The sequence below is a fragment of the Oncorhynchus mykiss genome, chromosome 25 (genome assembly GCF_057628025.1).
Source record: "Oncorhynchus mykiss isolate SJ-2025 chromosome 25, ASM5762802v1, whole genome shotgun sequence".
Classification (NCBI taxonomy): Eukaryota; Metazoa; Chordata; class Actinopteri; order Salmoniformes; family Salmonidae; genus Oncorhynchus; species Oncorhynchus mykiss.
The window spans coordinates 35,545,373-35,565,137 of NC_143046.1; the positions used below are offsets into that span (position 1 = coordinate 35,545,373).

General features: G+C 43.9%; 1 protein-coding gene across 1 annotated transcript; it reads left to right on the plus strand.

Moving 5' to 3' along the window:
• Positions 1-3,002: 3,002 nt before the first annotated feature.
• Positions 3,003-17,326, plus strand: LOC149971801 (uncharacterized). The gene is made up of 3 exons (XM_090219284.1): positions 3,003-3,304; positions 14,395-14,768; positions 17,249-17,326. The coding sequence occupies exons 1-3, from the start codon at positions 3,091-3,093 to the stop codon at positions 17,324-17,326; spliced, it is 666 nt and encodes a 221-aa protein (XP_090075410.1). The 5' UTR covers positions 3,003-3,090.
• The last annotated feature ends 2,439 nt before the right edge of the window (positions 17,327-19,765 follow it).

Genomic DNA, 19,765 nt, shown 5'->3' on the forward strand with positions numbered 1-19,765 from the left:
GAATATAAGATATGCATTATTCATATATTTGGATAGAAAACACTCTGAAGTTTCTAAAACTGTTTGAATCATGTCTGTGAGTATAACATAACTTATGTAGCAGGCAAAACCCAGAGGACTAACTGTTCAGAATATTTGTATTTTTTCCCCCTCTCTGTTCCTTATATTGTCTTTGCCATTGGATATTTAATAGGAACTACCGCTTCCACTGGATGTCGCCAGTCTTTGAAATATAGTTGAGGTTATTCCTTTGTGCTATGAAGAAGTAGGCCAACTCGGAACTGGGGACACTTTTGTGAGTTGCGCAAGATGTGAAAAGCAGTGCTGGTTTCTTTTCTTTCCTGTATTGAATACAGATTGCCCCGTCTACAATTTGATCGATTATTAACGTTTAAAAATACCTAACGTTGTATTACAAAAGTAGTTTGAAATATTTTGGCAAAGTTTATAGGCAACTTTTGAAATATTTTGTAGTGACGTTGCGTTTTTGTAAGCTGTTTTTTTCTGGATCAAATGCGCTTTATAAATAGACATTTTCGATATATATGGACGGAATTAACATAGGTACAACAGCATGTTCTGATAATCAAAGCAACATCATGTGAATTTGACTGACTGGTCAAATTGCTCTCTGTGTAGAGTGCCTAGCTCCACATAATTGTTGCAGATTGTGGCAAGGGTTTGAATCTCACATGAGTTTTTTTCCCCCTTTGAAATTTAGAAATTACAAGTATTGTGTTAGTGTTGAAATGATATGCATACTCCAGCTTGAAAATATGAATAATTTATTACATAAGTCTTGCGGACACACTTCTATGTCCTAATAATCATATTGCATAGGCTATACTACATGGACGAGTAACCCTAAATATAGGTCTACAATGTTTTATGTGTTTTTAGAATCATCTACTTGTTACACAGAGTGGAACAGGGGAACCCAAGAGCAGACTCAGACAAGGAGAAGGGGATGAAGTAACCAAGGTATTTATTGAAACGGGGAGATGGAGTGCAGTTAAAGGGAAGCTCGGGCGGGTTGCTGGAAACCAGGTACGGAGGCTGAGGCGAGAAGGGTTGAGACAGGGTAAGCAGGTCCAGAGGGGAATCCAAGGGAGTAGCAGGATGACGAGACATGGGACTGGGGACAGGGACCAGAGTCAGAGCGGGCAGAACTGTAGTGGAGAGGAAAACAGCATCAGGCAAGGAAAACAGGCACAACAGGATCTGAATAGTAAGAAACGGCTAGAAACGTAGACTGACTGAGCAGAGATTACGATCTGGCAGCGTGGAAGTGGCAGGGCTGAGTATTTGTAGAAGTCTTGATTATTTAACAGGTTGCAGCTGGTGGGGATCTGCTCTGACTCCAGCACACCTGTCTCTTCTGCCCACACAATCACACACACAGTGTGAGAGGGCGAGAGTACTGGGGGAGTCGCGGCAGGTCAAGGAGCACATGATGAGCAGTAGAGGGCGTTGCATGAGCAGATGTGACCCCCCCACGGGTGCCACCTGGCACCTGACCAGGTATAGAAATCCCGTAAGAGGGAGGGGAACAGAATGTGATGTGGGGCACCCAGCAGCGCTTCTCAGGCCCATATCCCTCCCAGTCCACCATGTACTACCAGCCACAACCCCGATGGCTCACGTCCAGAAGCCACCGGACGGTATAGGCAGGATGGTCATCAGTGAGCCGAGGGGGTGGAGGAGCTGCTGCAGGAGCAGACAGGTTTAATCAGGGATACATGGAAGGTAGGATGGATCCTAAGAGAGGCTGGGAGTTTCAGGCGCACGGCAGAGGGGTTAATGACACACAGTCAATTTCAAAGGGACCAATGAATCGGGGGGGAAGTTTCTTTGATGCCACCTTCAATGGCAGGTCCTTTGATGAGAGCCATACCTTTTGACCCAGGGTGTAGACTGGAGCTGAGGCCCGGTGACGGTTGACTTGGGACTGGGTCCTGTCGGTGGCACGAAGCAGGGCAGCCTGAGCCTTCCTCCAGGTACTGTGACAACGGCGCAGATGGTCCTGGACATAGGGAACCACACCTCAACCTTTTTTGGCGGGGAACAAGGGGGGTTGATAACCCAGAGCACACTCGAAGGGTGACATACCTGATGAGGCATTGGTGAGGGTGTTGTGGGAATATGCAACCCAGGATAGCGGAGTGTTCCAGGAGGAAGGGGAAGGAAGGGGAGCAGATGTCACGCAGCGTAGGGCATTCTCCATCTCTTGGTCCCCATTCGGTCTGGCCATTGGCATGGGGGTGATATCCAGAAGAAAGACTGACATTTATACCAAGAGCTGAACAGAAGGATATCCATACCTGGGAGGTAAACTACGGTCCTCTGTCGGAAACGATGTCAGTGGGGATGCCATGCGGACGAAACACCTGGGATACTAACAAATCTGCAGTCTCCCTGGAGGACGGGAACTTGGAGAGGGGAATGAAGTGAGCCATTTTGGAAAACCTGTCAATAATGGTGAGGATGATGGAGATACCATTAGATGGGCAAAGGCCAGTGACGAAGTCCAGAGCTATGTGTGACCAGGGGTGACGGTATGTGTTACGTTCCCCAGTTTCTGTGATTGCGGACTGCCCGGTTTAGAAAAATAAACCAGTCCCTGCCACCATCCCCTAAATTGAAAAGCGTTGGTTCAGTCCAGTCTTTGGCTCATCCGTTGGACCTAGTTATTGATTCAGCATTTGGGAAACCGGATCCTATCAACACTCCGTTTAACTCTGCCGGTTGTGTTTCCTTAACTGGAGAACAATTGGATTAAAAGCCCATTCAAATCTTACTGATGCTTTACCCTGGTCTCCTGAAATGTATTGTGGCTCGCATGTCATATTACAGGGTATAGAGACAAAAAACGTTCCTGTACCATTACACTGGGTCCACTTAGTGTCAGACTTGGTATCAGGACATTTATGTGTTGGTGTAGTGTCTACATTGCCAGTAAAATGAGTCACATTGCTACTAGGGAACAATATCGCTGGTGGTAGTCCTGTGTTAGAAGTAGTAGACAACCCAGAAATCAAAACTATAGATGATAAATTGGTTCAAGCATTTCCCCATGTTTTTCCTGATTGTATGTTAACGAGGGCACAATCTCGCAAGCTGGGAGATGTGGTGGATTTGGCTAGTTCAATTTTTGAGAATGTTGAGGTAGAAGACAATGCACCGAGCATTCCTTCTGCAAGGCTGACGGTTTTTACCCCTGTAAAAACTAAGGCAGGGGAAAGCAAAATCGCGCCCCAATTACATGACATTCTGTTGTCTGTCACCCCTGAGAAGGTGATTGAATGTGAAAAGGGAGACACCAGTCTTTGCAAGTGTTTTGCTTCAGTAATTTCCACTGAGGAAGCTAAAACTAGGGAGACTGCCTACTTTATGGAACCAGGACTTTTGATGCGTAAATGGGCAACTAATCTTGTACCAAGATGGCGTAGCAGTCAGACTTTGTCCTCGCCTCGTATATATCTTTTTATATTTTTTTTCTTCGTATATTTTTCTTAACCTCAACATACTCTCTTGCAATCCGCCTCACTAAATGTGGTATGGATCTGCTATTTTCTTTACTTTTGAACCAGAACCCCCAACAGAAGCTAGCTAGCTAACTAGCTAATAGCCACTGCTAGCGGTCATCAGCTAACCTTTAGTCCGGACAACTCTTGCCAGTCTGCACAGAGCGACTCAAATCAGAGCAAATTGGAATTATTTCTCCATATCTTCAGATTCCTACCGCAACCTCTGAACCTTTTCACCTGGATCATAGCAGCTAGCCAGCTGCTATCTGAGTGGCCACTCCTGGCTAACGTCTCTGTCCCGAAGCAATTAGCCTGGAGCAAGCCTTTGCTAGGCCCATCTCCCAGGTAGCCGAAGAGGTCCATCAGCCAGTCTTTGGGCTACAATACCTATTTTGCCAATTTGAACCTTTTTACTGCTAACACGGAGCCCCGCCGACCCGTCACGACTGGACTACCAATGTAACCTGCCCGAGGGTTTTTTTCAACTGGCTCCTCTGTCGCGACGTCCCCTGAATGCCCATCTGCTAGCCTGCTAGCTAAGGCCCGATAGCTGTATAGAGCATATGGAACTGTTAGCTGAAGAGGCCCATCGGACAAATCCTTTGGCCACTATCTCTATTTTGCCATTTGGCCTGGACCCTTTTACCACACGGAGCCCTGCTGATCCTTCACAATTGGTCTGCCGACGTTACAGCACGAGGGGGCTACAACAGATAATTGCCTTATTTCACTGTAGAGCCTCTAGCCCTGCTCAATACGCCTTCGCCAACCTTTTAGTTCCAACCCCCAAACATGTGTTGACCTCACCTGGTTTAAATTATGTTTCTGGAGACAATATGTCTCTCATCGTCACTCAATGCTTTGGTTTACCTCCACTGTATTCACATCCTACCAGGCCTTTGTCTGTACAGTATGCCTTGAATGTATTCTACCGTGCCTAGAAACCTGCTCCTTTTACTCTGTTCCAAACGTACTAGACGACCAGTTCTTATAGCCTTTAGCTATACCCTTATCCTCCTCCTCCTCTGTTCCTCTGGTGATGTTGAGGTTAATCCAGGCCCTGCAGTGCCTAGCTCCACATCCAATCCCCAGGCGCTCTCATTTGTTGATTTCTGTAATCGTAAAAGCCTTGATTTATTCACTGCTTTAGCACACTCTGCCAACGCGGATGTCCTAGCCGTGTCTGAATCTTGGCTTAGAAGACCACCAAAAACCCTGAAATTTCCATCCCTAACTATAACATTTTCCGACAAGATAGAACTGCAAAAAAAGGGGCGGAGTTAGCCTGCAGAGTAATGTCTTACTATCCAGGTCTGTGCCCAAACAATTTCAGCTTCTACTTTTAATCCACCTTTCCAGAAACAAATCTCTCCACGTTGCCACTTGCTATAGACCACCTTCTGCCCCCAGCTGTACCCTGGACACCATATGTTAATTGATTGCCCCCATTTATCTTCAGAGCTCGTGCTGTTAGGTGACCTAAACTGGGACATGCTTAACACCCCGGCCATCCTACAATCTAAGCTTGTTGCCCTCAATCTCACACAAATTATCAATGAACCTACCAGGTGCAAACCCAAATCCGTAAACACGGGCACCCTCATAGATATCATCTTAACCAACCTGCCCTCCAAATAAACCTCTGCTGTCTTCAACCAGGATCTCAGCGATCACTGCCTCATTGCCTGTGTCCGTAATGGGTCTGCGGTCAAACGACCACCCCTCACTGCCAAACGCTCTCTAAAACACTTCAGCGAGCAGGCCTTTCTAATCGACCTGGCCCAGGTATCCTGGAAGGATTTTGACCTCATTCCGTCAGTAGAGGATGCCTGGTTAATCTTTAAAAGTGCTTTCCTCACCATCTTAAAAAAGCATGCCCCATTCAAAAAATGTAGAACCAGGAACAGATATAGCCCTTGGTTCACTCCAGACCTGTCTGCCCTTGACCAGCACAAAAACATCCTGTGGCGGATTGCATTAGCATCGAATAGCCCCTCGATATGCAATTTTTCAGGGAAGTTAGGAACAGGCAGTTAGGAAAGCTAAGGCTAGCTTTTTCAAACAGAAATTTGCATCCTGTAGCACAAACTACAAAACGTTTTGGGACGCTGTAAAGTCCATGGAGAATAAGAGCACCTCCTCCCAGCTGCACACTGCACTGAGGCTAGGAAACACTTTCACCACCAGAAAATCCACGATAATTGAGAATTTAACTAAGCATTTTTCTACGGCTGGCCATGCTTTCCACCTGGCTACCCCTAACCCGGTCAACAGCCCTGCACCCTCCCACAGCAACTTGTCCAAGCCTCCCCCATTTCCCCTTCATCCAAATCCAGAAAGCTGATGTTCTGAAAGAGCCAGGCTAGACAATCTGGACCCACTCTTTCTAAAATTATCGAAATTGTTGCAAGCCCTATTGCTAGCCTGTTCAACCTCTTTCCTATCGTCTGAGATCCCCAAAGATTGGAAAGCTGCTGCGGTCATCCCCCTCTTCGAAGGGGGAGACAATCTAAACACAAACTGCTACAGACCTATATCTATCCTACCCTGCCTTTCTAAGGTCTTTGAAAGTCAAGATAACAAACAGATCAATGACCATTTCGAATCCCATTGTGTCTTCTCCGCTATGCAATCTGGTTTCCGAGCTGGTCATGGGTGCACCTCAGCCACGCTCAAGGTCCTAAACGATATCATAACCACCTTCAATAAGAGACAATACTGTGCAGCTGTATTCATCGACCTGGCCAATGCTTTCGACTGTCAATCACCACATTCTTATCGGAAGAATCCACATTCTTGGTTTCTCAAATGACTGCCTCGCCTGGTTCACCTACTTCTCAGATGGAGTTCAGTGTGTCAAATCGGAAGGCCTGTTGTCCGTAACCTCTGGCAGTCTCTATGGGGTGCCACAGGGTTCCATCATTGGGCCGACTCTTTTCTCTGTATACATCAATGATGTCGCTCTTGCTGCTGGCGATTTTTTATTTTTATTTTATTTTATTATACGTTTATTTTATTAATAATACAAAAATCTACTTACATTGCTACATCAAACATGTCTAGCAAACCAAACACAGGTATTAACAATGCTCAAATATACACAAAATATAAATACAAATAAAATACAAAAATAAACAATTTAAGTGCAATTATATTCACTCTGAAAATATCTTATTATAATGATTCATGAAGATGCTTTTCTTGTTGTTATTCACTAGGGTTAGTGTTTTAATAAGATAATTAAATTCAATCAGAAAAATGTGTAATTTTGTAATAGAATTTTTGAATTTTTGTTTGTGTATAAAGTATTTGGCAAAAAGAATAAAAACAATCATAATTTCAGTGGTTTTGTTATCATTGCAATAGTAACATATTATATATTTTATGTTAAAATTATAGGCAGTGTTCATAATGGTAAATAAGTACTACTAAGGTTTTCCCAAAATTCTGACACAAATTTACATTCAAAGAACAAGTGAGACAGATTCTCACCTTCTTTTCTTACAGAAAACACAGATATCATCAATAGCCACAAATTTGGAAATCATAGAATTACATGGATATATCTTATGTAAAATGTTGAAGTGCACTTCCTTAATCTAGTGACTCCCCATCCCGCATGCGGTAGCGTAATCATCGCCTGACACTAATTAGAATAACGCAACGGACATAAATATCCCTAGAAAATATTCTTATTCATGAAAATCACAAATGAAATATATTGAGACACAGTTTAGCCTTTTGTTAATCACCCTGTCATCTCAGATTTTCAAAATATGCTTTACAGCCAAAGCTAGACAAGCATTTGTGTAAGTTTATCGATAGCCTAGCATAGCATTTTGTCCAGCTAGCAGCAGGTAACTTGGTCACGGAAATCAGAAAAGCAATCAAATTAAATTGTTTACCTTTGATGAGCTTCGGATGTTTTCACTAACGAGACTCCCAGTTAGATAGCAAATGTTCCTTTTTTCCCAAAATATTATTTTTGTAGGCGAAATAGCTCCGTTTGTTCTTCACGTTTGGCTGAGAAATCGCCCGGAAATTGCAGTCACGAAAATGGCCAAAAATATTCCAAATTAGCTCCATAATATCGACAGAAACATGGCAAACGTTTATAATCAAGCCTCAAGGTGTTTTTCAAATATCTATTCGATAATATCTCCATCCGGACAATTAGTTTTTCAGTAGGACCGATTGGAGTAATGGCTGCCTCTGTAATTTACGCGAGAATCTCTCTGGGAGCATCAGGTGACCACTTGCGCAATTATTATTCAACATAAATGCATAAAACTACGTCACAATGCTGTAGACACCTTCGGGAATAGGGAGAAAGAGTAATCTGGTTGATAGCCCATTCACTGCTCAATAGGGAGTCATTGGGACGCAGCGCTTTCAAAACATGTGGCACTTCCGGATTGGATTTTTCTCAGGCTTTCGCCTGCAACATCAGTTCTGTTATACTCACAGACAATATTTTTACAGTTTTGGAAACTTTAGAGTGTTTTCTATCCTAAGATGTCAATTATATGCATATTCTAGCATCTTGTCCTGACAAAATATCCCGTTTAATACGGGAATGTTTTTTTTCCAAAAATGAAAATACTGCCCCCGAGTGAGTCACAACAGGTTTTCCTTAACTTTGTTTGGTATACAGTATTTGTAAGGCCTTAACCATGCATTTTTCCAGACAATGTCAGGAATAAGCATGTTCCAGAAAAACTTTCCTCTCGGTGTCAGTTGGTTTTGTGAATGAAGAATTTGTCTTATATATTTATTTCTCAAGTAAGCCCACGCCTTCCAATCTGAGTTCTGGATAAACTTTGTGATCATTCCCAAAATTAAGATAACTTTTCATACGTGTAGTTAGACCACTGGGAATGGCTTTGATCACAGAAATAAACTCTCTGAAAGGTATTGGAAACTCTTTCAATGTTATAAATTGTTCATATGTGAGAATATTACCCTTGTTGTCGAAAATATCAAGAACAAAGTCAATATTCATCTCATGTCAGCTGGGGTAGAACAATGACTTATTCCTTACAGTTATGTCTGAATTATTCCACAAAAGAGCTTTATGAGGGGAAAATTGTGCAGGAAACATATTTTCCAGGCCAGTAAAGGTTGTTGGTGAAACCTAGCCAATTTAGCAGGTAATCTTTCAGGAATATAATTACATTTCAGTAAAAATTGAAGACCTCCCAATTTATTAAACACATTATTTGGAATGAAATACCATATTGAATCAGTATCGAGCAAACATTTTTCAACCAGTTTATCTTGAAAGTGTTATTCATGTCAACAAAATCCAACACTTCTAGACCGCCTTCAGCTCTTTTGTTAGAAAGGACATATTTTTTTAGTTTGTGAGACATATTTTTCCAGATGAAGTCAAGAAAGGTCTTATTGATCTCTTTACAAGTAGCTGGATTTACACATAACGATTTTAGGAGAAAAATTCAAATGTTGTCTGGCTAAGTGTTTTTTTGACAGATGTATTCCTAAATATTTAACACAGTCCTTTACAGGAACATTTTCAATTTCTTTATCATCAGAGTCAAATAAACATAAGATTTCACATTTAGAAATATTCAGCATTAATCCTGATGCAATAGAAAATGCAGTTATAGCATTAAGGGCATGTGCGACCTGGTCTTTGTCTCTTAAGAAAAGAGTGGAATCATCAGCCAGTTGAGAAATTTTGCTGCTGGCGATTTTCTGATCCACCTCTACGCAGATGACACAATTCTGAATACTTCTGAACCTTTGGACACTGCATTAACTTCTCTAGGGTAGGGGGCAGCAATCAGAATTTTGGATGAAAAGCATGTCAAAATTAAACGGTCTACTACTCTGGCCCAGAAGATATGATATGCATATAACTGGTAGATTTGGATAGAAAACACTAAAGTTTCCAAAACTGTTAAAATAGTGTCTGTGAGTATAACAGAACTGATTTGGCAGGTGAAAACCTGAGAAAAATTCATCCAGGAAGTAGTTTTGTTTTTGTAGTTTTCTATTCAATGCCATTACAGTTTCCATTGATTTAGGACTCAAATTGCAGTTCCTATGCCTTCCACTAGATGTCAACAGTCTTTAGAAATGGTTTCAGGCTTGTATTCTGATAAATGAGGGAGTAAGACCAGTCTGAATGAGTGGACCCTACCGTGACAGAGCTTTTTCATGCGCAATCCCGAGAGTGCCTTTCTTGTTTACCTTTTATATTGTTGTTGTCCGGTTGAAATATTATTGATCATTTAGGCTAAAAACAACCTGAGGATTGAATATAAACATCGTTTGACATGTTTCTATGAACTTTACGGATACAATTTTGATTTGTCTGCCTGTTTTGACTGCGTTTGAGCCTGTGGATTACTGAAGAAAACACGCGAACAAAACTGAGGTTTTTGGATATAAAGAGACTTTATCAAACAAAAGGAACATTTATTGAGTAAATTAATGTCTTCTGAGTGCCACCATATGAACATTAATTCATTTTATTGTCACAATTGTCGTATGGAGTAGACCAAAGTGCAGCATGGTGTGAATCCATTATTTTATTGAATGACAAAAAACAAAGAACACAAACAACAAAACGAACGTGACGCTATGATAACGAGTGCAGACACAGGCAACTACACATAGACAATAACCCACAAAATATCCAAAGAAGATGGCTGCCTAAATATGGTTCCCAATCAGAGACAACGATAAACACCTGACTCTAATTGAGAACCAATCTAGGCAACCATAGACCTACATAAACATCTAGATGGAAACAACCCCATAAATCTACAAAACCCAGAAACAGTACAAACACCCTAGATGAGACAAAAACACACATATCACCCATGTCACACCCTGACCTAACCAAAATAATAAAGAAAACAAAGAATACTAAAGTCAGGGCGTGACATTTATCTCTATTTCTGACTTGTGTAACTCTTCTACTCGGCTGGTTAATGTTTGTAATGATTTGTCTAATGGGCTATGTTCTCAAATAATCGTAAGGTATGCTTTCGCCGTAAAGCATTTTAAAAAATCTGACACCGTGGTTGGATTCACAAGAAGTTAATCTTTAAACCTATGTAAAATCTTTTGTTTTCTGAATTTTTATAATGAGTATTTCTGTATTTGAATTTGGTGCTCTGCAATCTCACTGGATGTTGGCCTGGTGGGACGCTAGCGTCCCACATACCCTAGAGAAGTTAACTAACCTCCAGACGAGCTTCAATGCCATACAACTCTCCTTCCGTGGTCTCCAACTGCTCTTAAATGCAAGCAAAACTAAACACATGCTCGTCAACTGATCGCTGCCCACACCTGCCTGACGGTCCAGTATCACTACACTGGATGGTTCTGACTTAGAATATGTGGACAACTACAAATACCTAGGTGTCTGGTTAGACTGAACTCTCCTTCCAGACTCACATTAAGCATCACCAATCCAAAATTAAATCTAGAATCGGCTTCCTATTTCACAACAAATGTCACACCCTGACCATAGTTTGCTTTGTATGTTTCTATGTTTTGTTTGGTCAGGGTGTGATCTGAGTGGGCATTCTATGTTGTGTGTCTAGTTGGTCTGTTTCTGTGTTTGGCCTGATATGGTTCTCAATCAGAGGCAGGTGTTAGTCATTGTCTCTGATTGGGAACTATATTTAGGTAGCCTGTTTGGTGTTGGGTTTTGTGGGTGATTGTTCCTGTCTCTGTGTTAGTTTGCACCAGAATAGGCTGTTTCGGTTTTCCACGTTTGTTGTTTTGTATTATGTTCATTTTTAGTTGTCTTATTAAAAAACATGAATAGTAACCACGCTGCATTTTGGTCCTCCTCTCCTTCAACTGAAGAAAACCGTTACAACAAAGCATCCTTCACTCATGCTGCCAAACACACCCTCGTAAAACTGACTATCCTACCGATCCTTGACTTCGGCGATGTAATTTACAAAATAGCCTCCAACACTCTACGCAGACTGCATCTAATTTGCTATCACAGTGCCATTCGTTTCGTCACCAAAGCCCCATATACTACCTGCCACTGCGACCTGTATGCTCTCGTTGGCTGGCCCTCGCTTCATATTCATTGCCAAACCCACTGGCTCCAGGTCATCTATAAGTCTTTGCTAGGTAAAGCCTGCCTTATTTTAGCTCACTGGTCACCATAGCAGCAACCACCCTTAGCACGCGCTCCAGCAGGTATATTTAACTCGTCATTCCCAAAGCCAACTCCTCCTTTGGCTGCCTTTCCTTCCAGTTCTCTGCTGCCAATTACTGGAACGAACTGCAAAAATCACTGAAGCTGGATACTCATATCTCCCTCTCTAACTTTAAGCACCAGCTGTCAGAGCAGCTCACAGATCACTGCACCTGTACATAGCCCATCTGTAAATAGCCCATCCAACTACCTCATCCCCATACTGTTATTTATTTTGCTCCTTTGCACCCCACTATCTCTACTTGCACACTCATCTTCTCCACATCTATCACTCCAGTGTTTAATTGGAATATTGTAATTATTTTGCCACCATGGCCTATTTATTGCCTTACCTCCCTTATCCTACCTCATTTGTACACACCGTATATGGACTTTATCTATTGTATTATTGACTGTGTGTTTTGTTTATTCCATGTGTAACTGTGCTGTTTGTGTCACACTGCTTTGCTTTATCTTGGCCAGGTCGCAGTTGTAAATGAGAACATGTTCTCAACTGGCCTACCTGGTTAAATTAAGGTGAAATAAAAAAACAAAATGAAAATGACACCGTTAGTGACTGGAGTGAAGTGTATCAAGTCGTTGTTCCTACACCGTTACCACAGCTGGTGCTCTCACTCGCCCATGACCAGGCATGGGGTTCACGAAGACTTATAACTGAGTCTTACGGCATTTTTCTGGCCAGGTTTGAAGTCTGACGCGGTCCAATTTTGTAAAACATGTCATGCATGTCAATTCATTGGGAAAGCGAATCCAACAGTTCCTCATGCGCCGCTCTGCCCGATTCCAGTGGTGTGGGAACCATTTTAATGAGTGATAATCGATTGTATAGATTCGTTGCCGACAACCAGGTCAGGTAACCCTTTGTCCCCTTTGTCCTATTTGCTATCAGGGAAACAATACAAGAGTCCTTGGGGTTCAGCCCTGCTGACCTTGTGTTTGGACACACCCCACGGGGTCCGCTAAAAGTTTAAAAGGAGCATATCCTATCTCCTACACCGTAGTGCCCCTAAAAATGTGTTGGATTATTTCAGTAAGATGTGGGAAAGACTGCACGCCGCATGTGCGTTAGCCCAAAAGTCTATCTCCTCGTCTCAAAAATGCATGAAGTTACATTATGACAAAGGCTGTTGGCCGTTCTTTTGCACCAGGGGATCAAGTTTTAGTTTTGTTGACAATCCCTGGCTCATCTCTGTCGGCACGTTTTTCTGGACCGTATCTTGTCGAAAAGAAACTCGGTGACACCAATTATGTAATAAAAACCCAGATCGTAAGCGTTCTTCACGTGTGTGTCATGTTAACATGCTGAAAGGTTATTACAGTTTAACTCAGAAGTTTACATACACTTATGTTGGAGTCATTAACTCGTTTTTTAACCACCACAATTTTCTTGTTAACAAACTATAGTTTTGGAAAGTCGGTTAGGACATCTACTTTGTGTATGACACAAGTCATTTTTCCAACAATTATTTACAGACAGATTATTTCACGTAATCACAATTCCAGTGGGTCAGAAGTTTACATACACTACCTTTAAACAGCTTGGAAAATTCCAGAAAATTATGCCATGGCTTTAGAAGCTTCTGATAGGCTAATTGACATTATTTGAGTCAACTGGAGGTGTACCTGTGGATGTATTTCAAGGTCTAGCTTTAAACTCAGTGCCTCTTTGACTGACATCATTGGAGAATCAAAAGAAATCAGCCAAGACCTCAGATAAAAATTGTAGACCTCCACAAGTCTGGTTCATCTTTGGGAGCAAGTTCCAAACGCCTGAACGTACCACGTTCAACTGTACAAACAATAGTACGCAAGTATAAACACTGTGGGACCTTGCAACCATCATACCGCTCAGGAAGGAGACGCGTTCTGTCTCCTAGAGATGAATGTACTTTGGTGCGAAAAGTGCAAATCCAATCCCAGAACAGCAAAGGACCTTGTGAAGATGCTGGAGGAAACAGGTACAAAATCTATATCCACTGTAAAGCGAGTCCTATATCGACATAACCTGAAAGGCCGCTCAGCAAGGAAGAAGCCACTGCTCCAAAACCGCCATAAAAAAAGCCATACTACAGTTTGCAACTGCACATGGGGACAAAGATCGTACTTTTTGGAGAAATGTCCTCTGGTCTGATGAAACAAAAATAGAACTGTTTGGCCATGATGACCATCGTTATTTTTGGAGGAAAAAGGGGAAGTATGGGGGTGGCAACATCATGTTCCTCCCAAGCATGAAGCACAGGTGTGGCAGCATCATGTTGTGGGGGTGCTTTGCGGCAGGAGGGACTGGTGCACTTCACAAAATAGATGGCATCATGAGGTAGGACAATGTGCCAAAATTCACCCAAATTATTGTGGGAAGCTTGTGGAATGCTACCTGAAAAGTTTGACCCAAGTTAAATAATTTAAAGACAATGCCACCAAATACTAACTGAGTGTATGTAAACTTCTGACCCACTGGGAATGTGATGAAAGAAATAAAAGCTGAAAGAAATAAATCCCTCTACTATTGTTCTGACATTTCACATTTTCAAAATAAGGTGGTGATCCTAACTGACCTAAGACAAGGAATTTTTACTAGGATTAAATGTCAGGAATTGTGAAAAGTTAAAGTTAAAGGCATTTGGCTAAGGTGTATGTAAACTTCCGCCTCTCCAGACAATTCCTCAGGTAAGCCGGTCCAGCCCGTCGTCTCCATTGTGGCTGAGGTGGTGCTGAAGCCTGGCTGGGACATAGAAGATGATAAGGAGGACGGGTTGGAGTTATGCCATACGTTACAGCAGTGTGAGCGCTTATGTAATTCGGATATGCTGAAAAAGTTACCCTCTCAAATGGAACATTTGGCTAAGGATCAAACGAATGATCTTGTCCTATTGATAAATAGTTTTCTCAATGTGTTTCAGGATGTTCCAAGTCGCACGTCCATCTTGGACCATGACGTGGATGTGGGGAACTCTGCTCCTATACGTCAGCATCCGTACCAGGTTAACGCTTCTGGAGTTCCCTGTGTATTCTTGTTCCTAAGCCTGACGGTACGTCCCTCTTATGTACGGACTATCGTCGTGTAAATGCCATTACACAGGCTGATTCTTTTCCTCTACCTCACTTAGATGACTGCAGTGATAGAATTGCTAGATTTGCTAAAAGGTTATTGGCAGGTGCCTCTGACCTCTCGAGCTTCTGACATCTCGGCTTTTGTTACGCCTGATAACTTTGTGTACAATACACTTTGATGCCCTTTGGAATGTGTAATGCACCTGCAACTTTTCAGCGCCTAGTTAACATTGTGTTTGCGGATGTGCCAAATTGTACTGCTTACCTTGACGATGTGGTGATTCATTCGTCTACTTGGTCTGATTATCTCGCCACCTTAAAGTGTGTTTCAGCGGTTGGAGAATGCTTCTTTAACCCTCAATTTGGCCAAGTGTCAGTTTGGGAAGGCTACTGTGACTTACTTAGGGAAGCAGGTGGGATGAGGTCAAGTGAGCCCAGTAACTGGCAAAGTGGAAGCAATTGTTGCTTTTCCTTCTCCCACGACTCGACATCAGTTGCGCAGATTCCCGGTGATGGTAGGGCACTATCATACATTCTGTAAGAATTTCTCGCCGGTATTAGCACCCCTTACATCTCTGCTCAGTCACAAAGTACCATTTAAGTGGTCCCAGGACCATAACTATGCATTTAAGTCCGCTAAAGCTCTACTTTGTAGTACCCCAGTGCTTGCCGCCCCCAACTTTGACAAACCGTTTAAGTTGGAGGTAGACGCTAGTATAGTGGGGTGGTGCAGTTCTCTTGCAGGAAGATAAAGAGGGAGTGGATCGTCCCGTCAGTTTCTTCTCCCGTAAGTTCAACTTGTGTCAGTCAAGGTACTCCACCATTGAACAAAAATTACTAGGACCGTTACCCGGGTCAGGCTGATTCTGCTGAGTCTGGCAGATACAAGACTCGATCTCCCAGGTGACTCGATCTCTCAGGCATCAGGCTTGGTATTCTTCGAACCAGGGCGATAAGTGAGTGTGAAATTGAATCTACCAAAAAACAAGGCCTACCTGGCTTACTGGGAGTTCAGACGTTTTCGTAGTCTGGATGTAGGACAGGTTTTTATGGTCAGTCCACACGATGAAGGGGGTTACAGAGCCCTCCAGCCGGTGACGCCATTCCTCCAGAACCAGCTTAACTGCCAGGAGTTCCCGGTTTCCAATGTCAAAATTCCTCTCTGCAGGTGAGAGCTTACGGGAAAAGAATGCACATGGGTGGACCTTCTGATCAGAGGGGGAACGTTGAGACAGAACAGCACCTACCCCAGAGTCAGAGGCATCCACCTCCACGATGAGCAGGAGTTCTTAGGTCCGGTTGAGTGAGGACCGGAGCGGACGGAAAAGTGATGCCTGAGTTCCAGGAATGCTGCCTCTGCCTCAGGAGTCCAGTGGAATGGAGTGGATGTGGAGGTGAGAGTGGTGAGAGGTGCTGTCAGACGGCTGTAGTTGCGGATGAAACATCTGTAAAAAATTGCAAACCCCAGGAAACGCTGTAGCTGCTTCAGGTTGGAGGGCGCAGGCCACTCTGTGACTGTCATGACCTTGGCATGGTCCATACGTAACTATTCCTGTGCAATAATATAGCCCAGGAAAGACTGTTACAGCATGGAACTTAAATTTGTCAGCTTTAACAAAAAAAAAGTATTTTCCAACAGCCATTGAAGAACGTGTGGCTGGTGAACCATCTGACATCAGGATGTCATCTAAATAGGCTAAAACAAAGCGTCCAATCACATCCCTCAGCACATCATTGACTAGGTTCTGGAAAACAGCAGGGGCATTAGTAAGACCAAAAGGCATGACCAAATACTCAGTGACCAAGTGGTGTGTTGAATGCAGTCTTCCACTCATCCCCCTCTTTTAAGGTGGTAGGCATTCCATGGCAGCAATGGAGGGGAGAAAAAGCAGAGGGGGGCAAAAGAGGGGGGAAAAAGCAGAGCTGATGAGTGGCAAGGGGTTCTTAACAGTGATATTATTCAGTCCACGGAAGTCTATGCACGGCCTCAGTGACCCATCCTTCTTCACAAAGAAGAACCCAGCACCCACCAGGGAGGTAGATGGCTTGATAAGTCCTGCAGCCAGAGAATCCTGCATGTACCTCTCCATAGCCTCTTGCTCAGGACGAGAAAGGTTAAACAACCAGCTACTGGGGAGAGGAGCTTCAGGCTGGAGATCAAAGGCGCAGTTGTATGGCCGACGAGGCGACAGTGCGTGGTGCTTGCTGAAACAGGAGCTAGATCGTGATACTCGGGAGGAACTGATGACAGGTCCGGAGGTTCTGGAATGAACTGGGGCACAGACAAGGCAGGAGGAAGGACAGAATGTAAACAATTAGTGACAACATGAACTCCAAGTGCTTACTTTTCCGGCGGTCCAGTCAATCTGTGGGTTGTATAGCTTTAACCATGGATGGCCAAGAACCAGGGGAGAGTAAGGACAGTCGATTACGTGGATATTTTCCTGGTGATTTCCAGAGACGCAGGATGACGGGGACGGTTCTCACTGACACGGGCGAGGAGCTGTCCATTGAGAGCGTTAGCATCGAGGGATGAATCGAGTGGGACAGTGTCCAGGCCCAACGGGGTAACGACACCTCAGTCCAGGAAGCTCTTGTCGGTGCCCGAATTGATGAGAGCAGACAGAAAAAGCCTGGCTCTGCCACACAAGGTTGCCTTCAAGCAGCGGTCTGGGGGAAGATGGGCAAGCAATTTGGCTCAGCAGTATATCCCCCACTACTGACGAGCCCCCTCTTGCTGGATGCAAGGAACAAGTGGAGACAAAGTGACCAAACTGGCCACAGTATAAGCAGCTCCGAGCACCGATTCGTCGTTGCCTTCTCTGGAGAGAGACGGACCTGTCCGAGCTGCATGGATTCAGGATCTGGACGAACCTGTGGATGGGATACAGTTGGAGAAGGAGGACAAGGCACTGAAGCAGATGTTATGGGACATGCAACGCTACCTACCCTCTCCCTCCGACGCTCACAGAGACCGTTGTCGATGCGGATAGCGAGAGAGATGAGTTCATCAAGTACATCAGGCTCATCCCTGGACACCAACTCGTCCTTGAAGGTCTCAGTGAGCGTGTTCCGGAATGCTCCCTGAAGGGCCTCCTCATTCCAGCCGCTCTCAGCGGTGAGTGTGCGAAACTCACATGCCATCTCAGCAACACTATGGAGGCCTTGACAGAGGGACAGGAGTCATTTAGCGGCATCCTTAACGCAGACCAGGTGGTCGAAGACTTTCTTCATCTCCTCTGTGAATCTGGAGTAGGAGAAGCAGATATGGGACTGTCTCTCCCACACCACCGTGGCCCAGGAAAGCGCTGCTCCACAGAGGCAGCCAATCAGAAAGGAAATATTGGCCTTTCGCTAGCATAAGAGTTGGGCTGTTGCACAAATAGTGTGAACATTGTACCAAAAAGGCTCTGAAAGCTCTGAGGTTGCCATCATAACGCTCGGGAGTCGGAACAAACGGCTCCCGGAGCGGAAGAGAAGGTCTTGGAACTGGTTATGAGCTCTGGGCGAAGGGTTTGCCCTGTAGGTCAAACAGGCTCTGTGAAAACTCCTTGATGTGCTCCAGAAGGGTCTTCATCAAATCTTGGTCATTTTGCTTGAGCAGGGCACCTTGGCCAATGAGGGTTTGGTGGAGAGTAGCAGAGTCTGCTGGGTTCATCTGTTTGGCCAGATTGTACTGTTATGGGGAGTGAAACAGGGGAACCCAAGAGCAGACTCAGACGAGGAGACTGGGATGAAGTAACCAAGGCATTTATTGAAACACAGGGGGAGATGGACTGCAGGTCAGTGGAAGCTCGGGCGGGTTGCTGGAAATCAGGGGTGGAGGCTGAGGCTGGAGCGAGAGGGGTTGAGACAGGGTAAGCAGGTCCGGAGGGGAATCCAACGGAGTAGTAGAGTGGGGAATCCAGGACAGAGTAGCAGGATGATGAGACGTGGGACAGGGACCAGAGTCAGAGCGGGCAGAACAGTAGCGGAGAGGAAAATAGCGTCAGGCAAGGAAACAGGCACACCAGGATAACAGGTTCTGAATAGTAACAAACGGCTGGAAAGGTAGACTGACTGAGCAAAGATTACAATCTGGCAGCGTGGAAGTGGCAGGGCTGAGTATTTGTAGAGGTCTTGATTATGGAACAGGTTGTAGCTGGTGGGGATCTGCTCTGACTCCAGCACACCTGTCTCCACCCACACAATCACACACATACAGAGAGGGAGAGAGTACTGGGAGTGGTGGCATGTCAAGGAGACACAGGATGAGCAGTAGAGGGCGTTGCAGGAGCAGATGTGACACTACTTTGCCACATGTCCAGTATTTTACTCGAGGATGATTGTAAATCGCAGTCTCATTATCATCCTACAGATTGATGGCAGTATTGCAGTTAATTTAAAGAATTCAATTCTCTGAAAAAAGCTTAGGTGGACATTCCTGCAGTTAGCATTCCAATTGCACGCTCTGTGGCATTGTGTTGTGTGACAAAACTGCACATTTTAGAGGGGCCTTTTATTTTCCCCAGCACAAGGTGCACCTGTGTAATGATCATGCTGTTTATTCAGCTTCTTGATATGCCACACCTGTCAGGTGGATGGATTATTGTGGCAAATGCTCACTAACAGGGATGTAAACACATTTGTGCAATTATTTTTTGAGAAATAAGCTTTTTATCCATATGGAATATTTCCAGGATATTTCATTTCAGCTCATGAAACAAGGGACCAGCACTTTACATGTTGCGTTTATATTTTTGTTCAGTGTAAATATTTGTTGCTACTATAGTATAGGCTATATTACATAGACGTGTAGGGCTACACTTACAGTACATATAAAACATTATATGCATCATTATAATCATCCACTGGATCAGAAGTGAACAGTGTTTTCCTTAACAAAAATGATTGAACCGAGGGGGCTCAAACCCATGGTTAATGGGCGCTGTCATTTTTCAAGTGAACCGCTTTCGCGTTGTGTGCCACAAGGCAA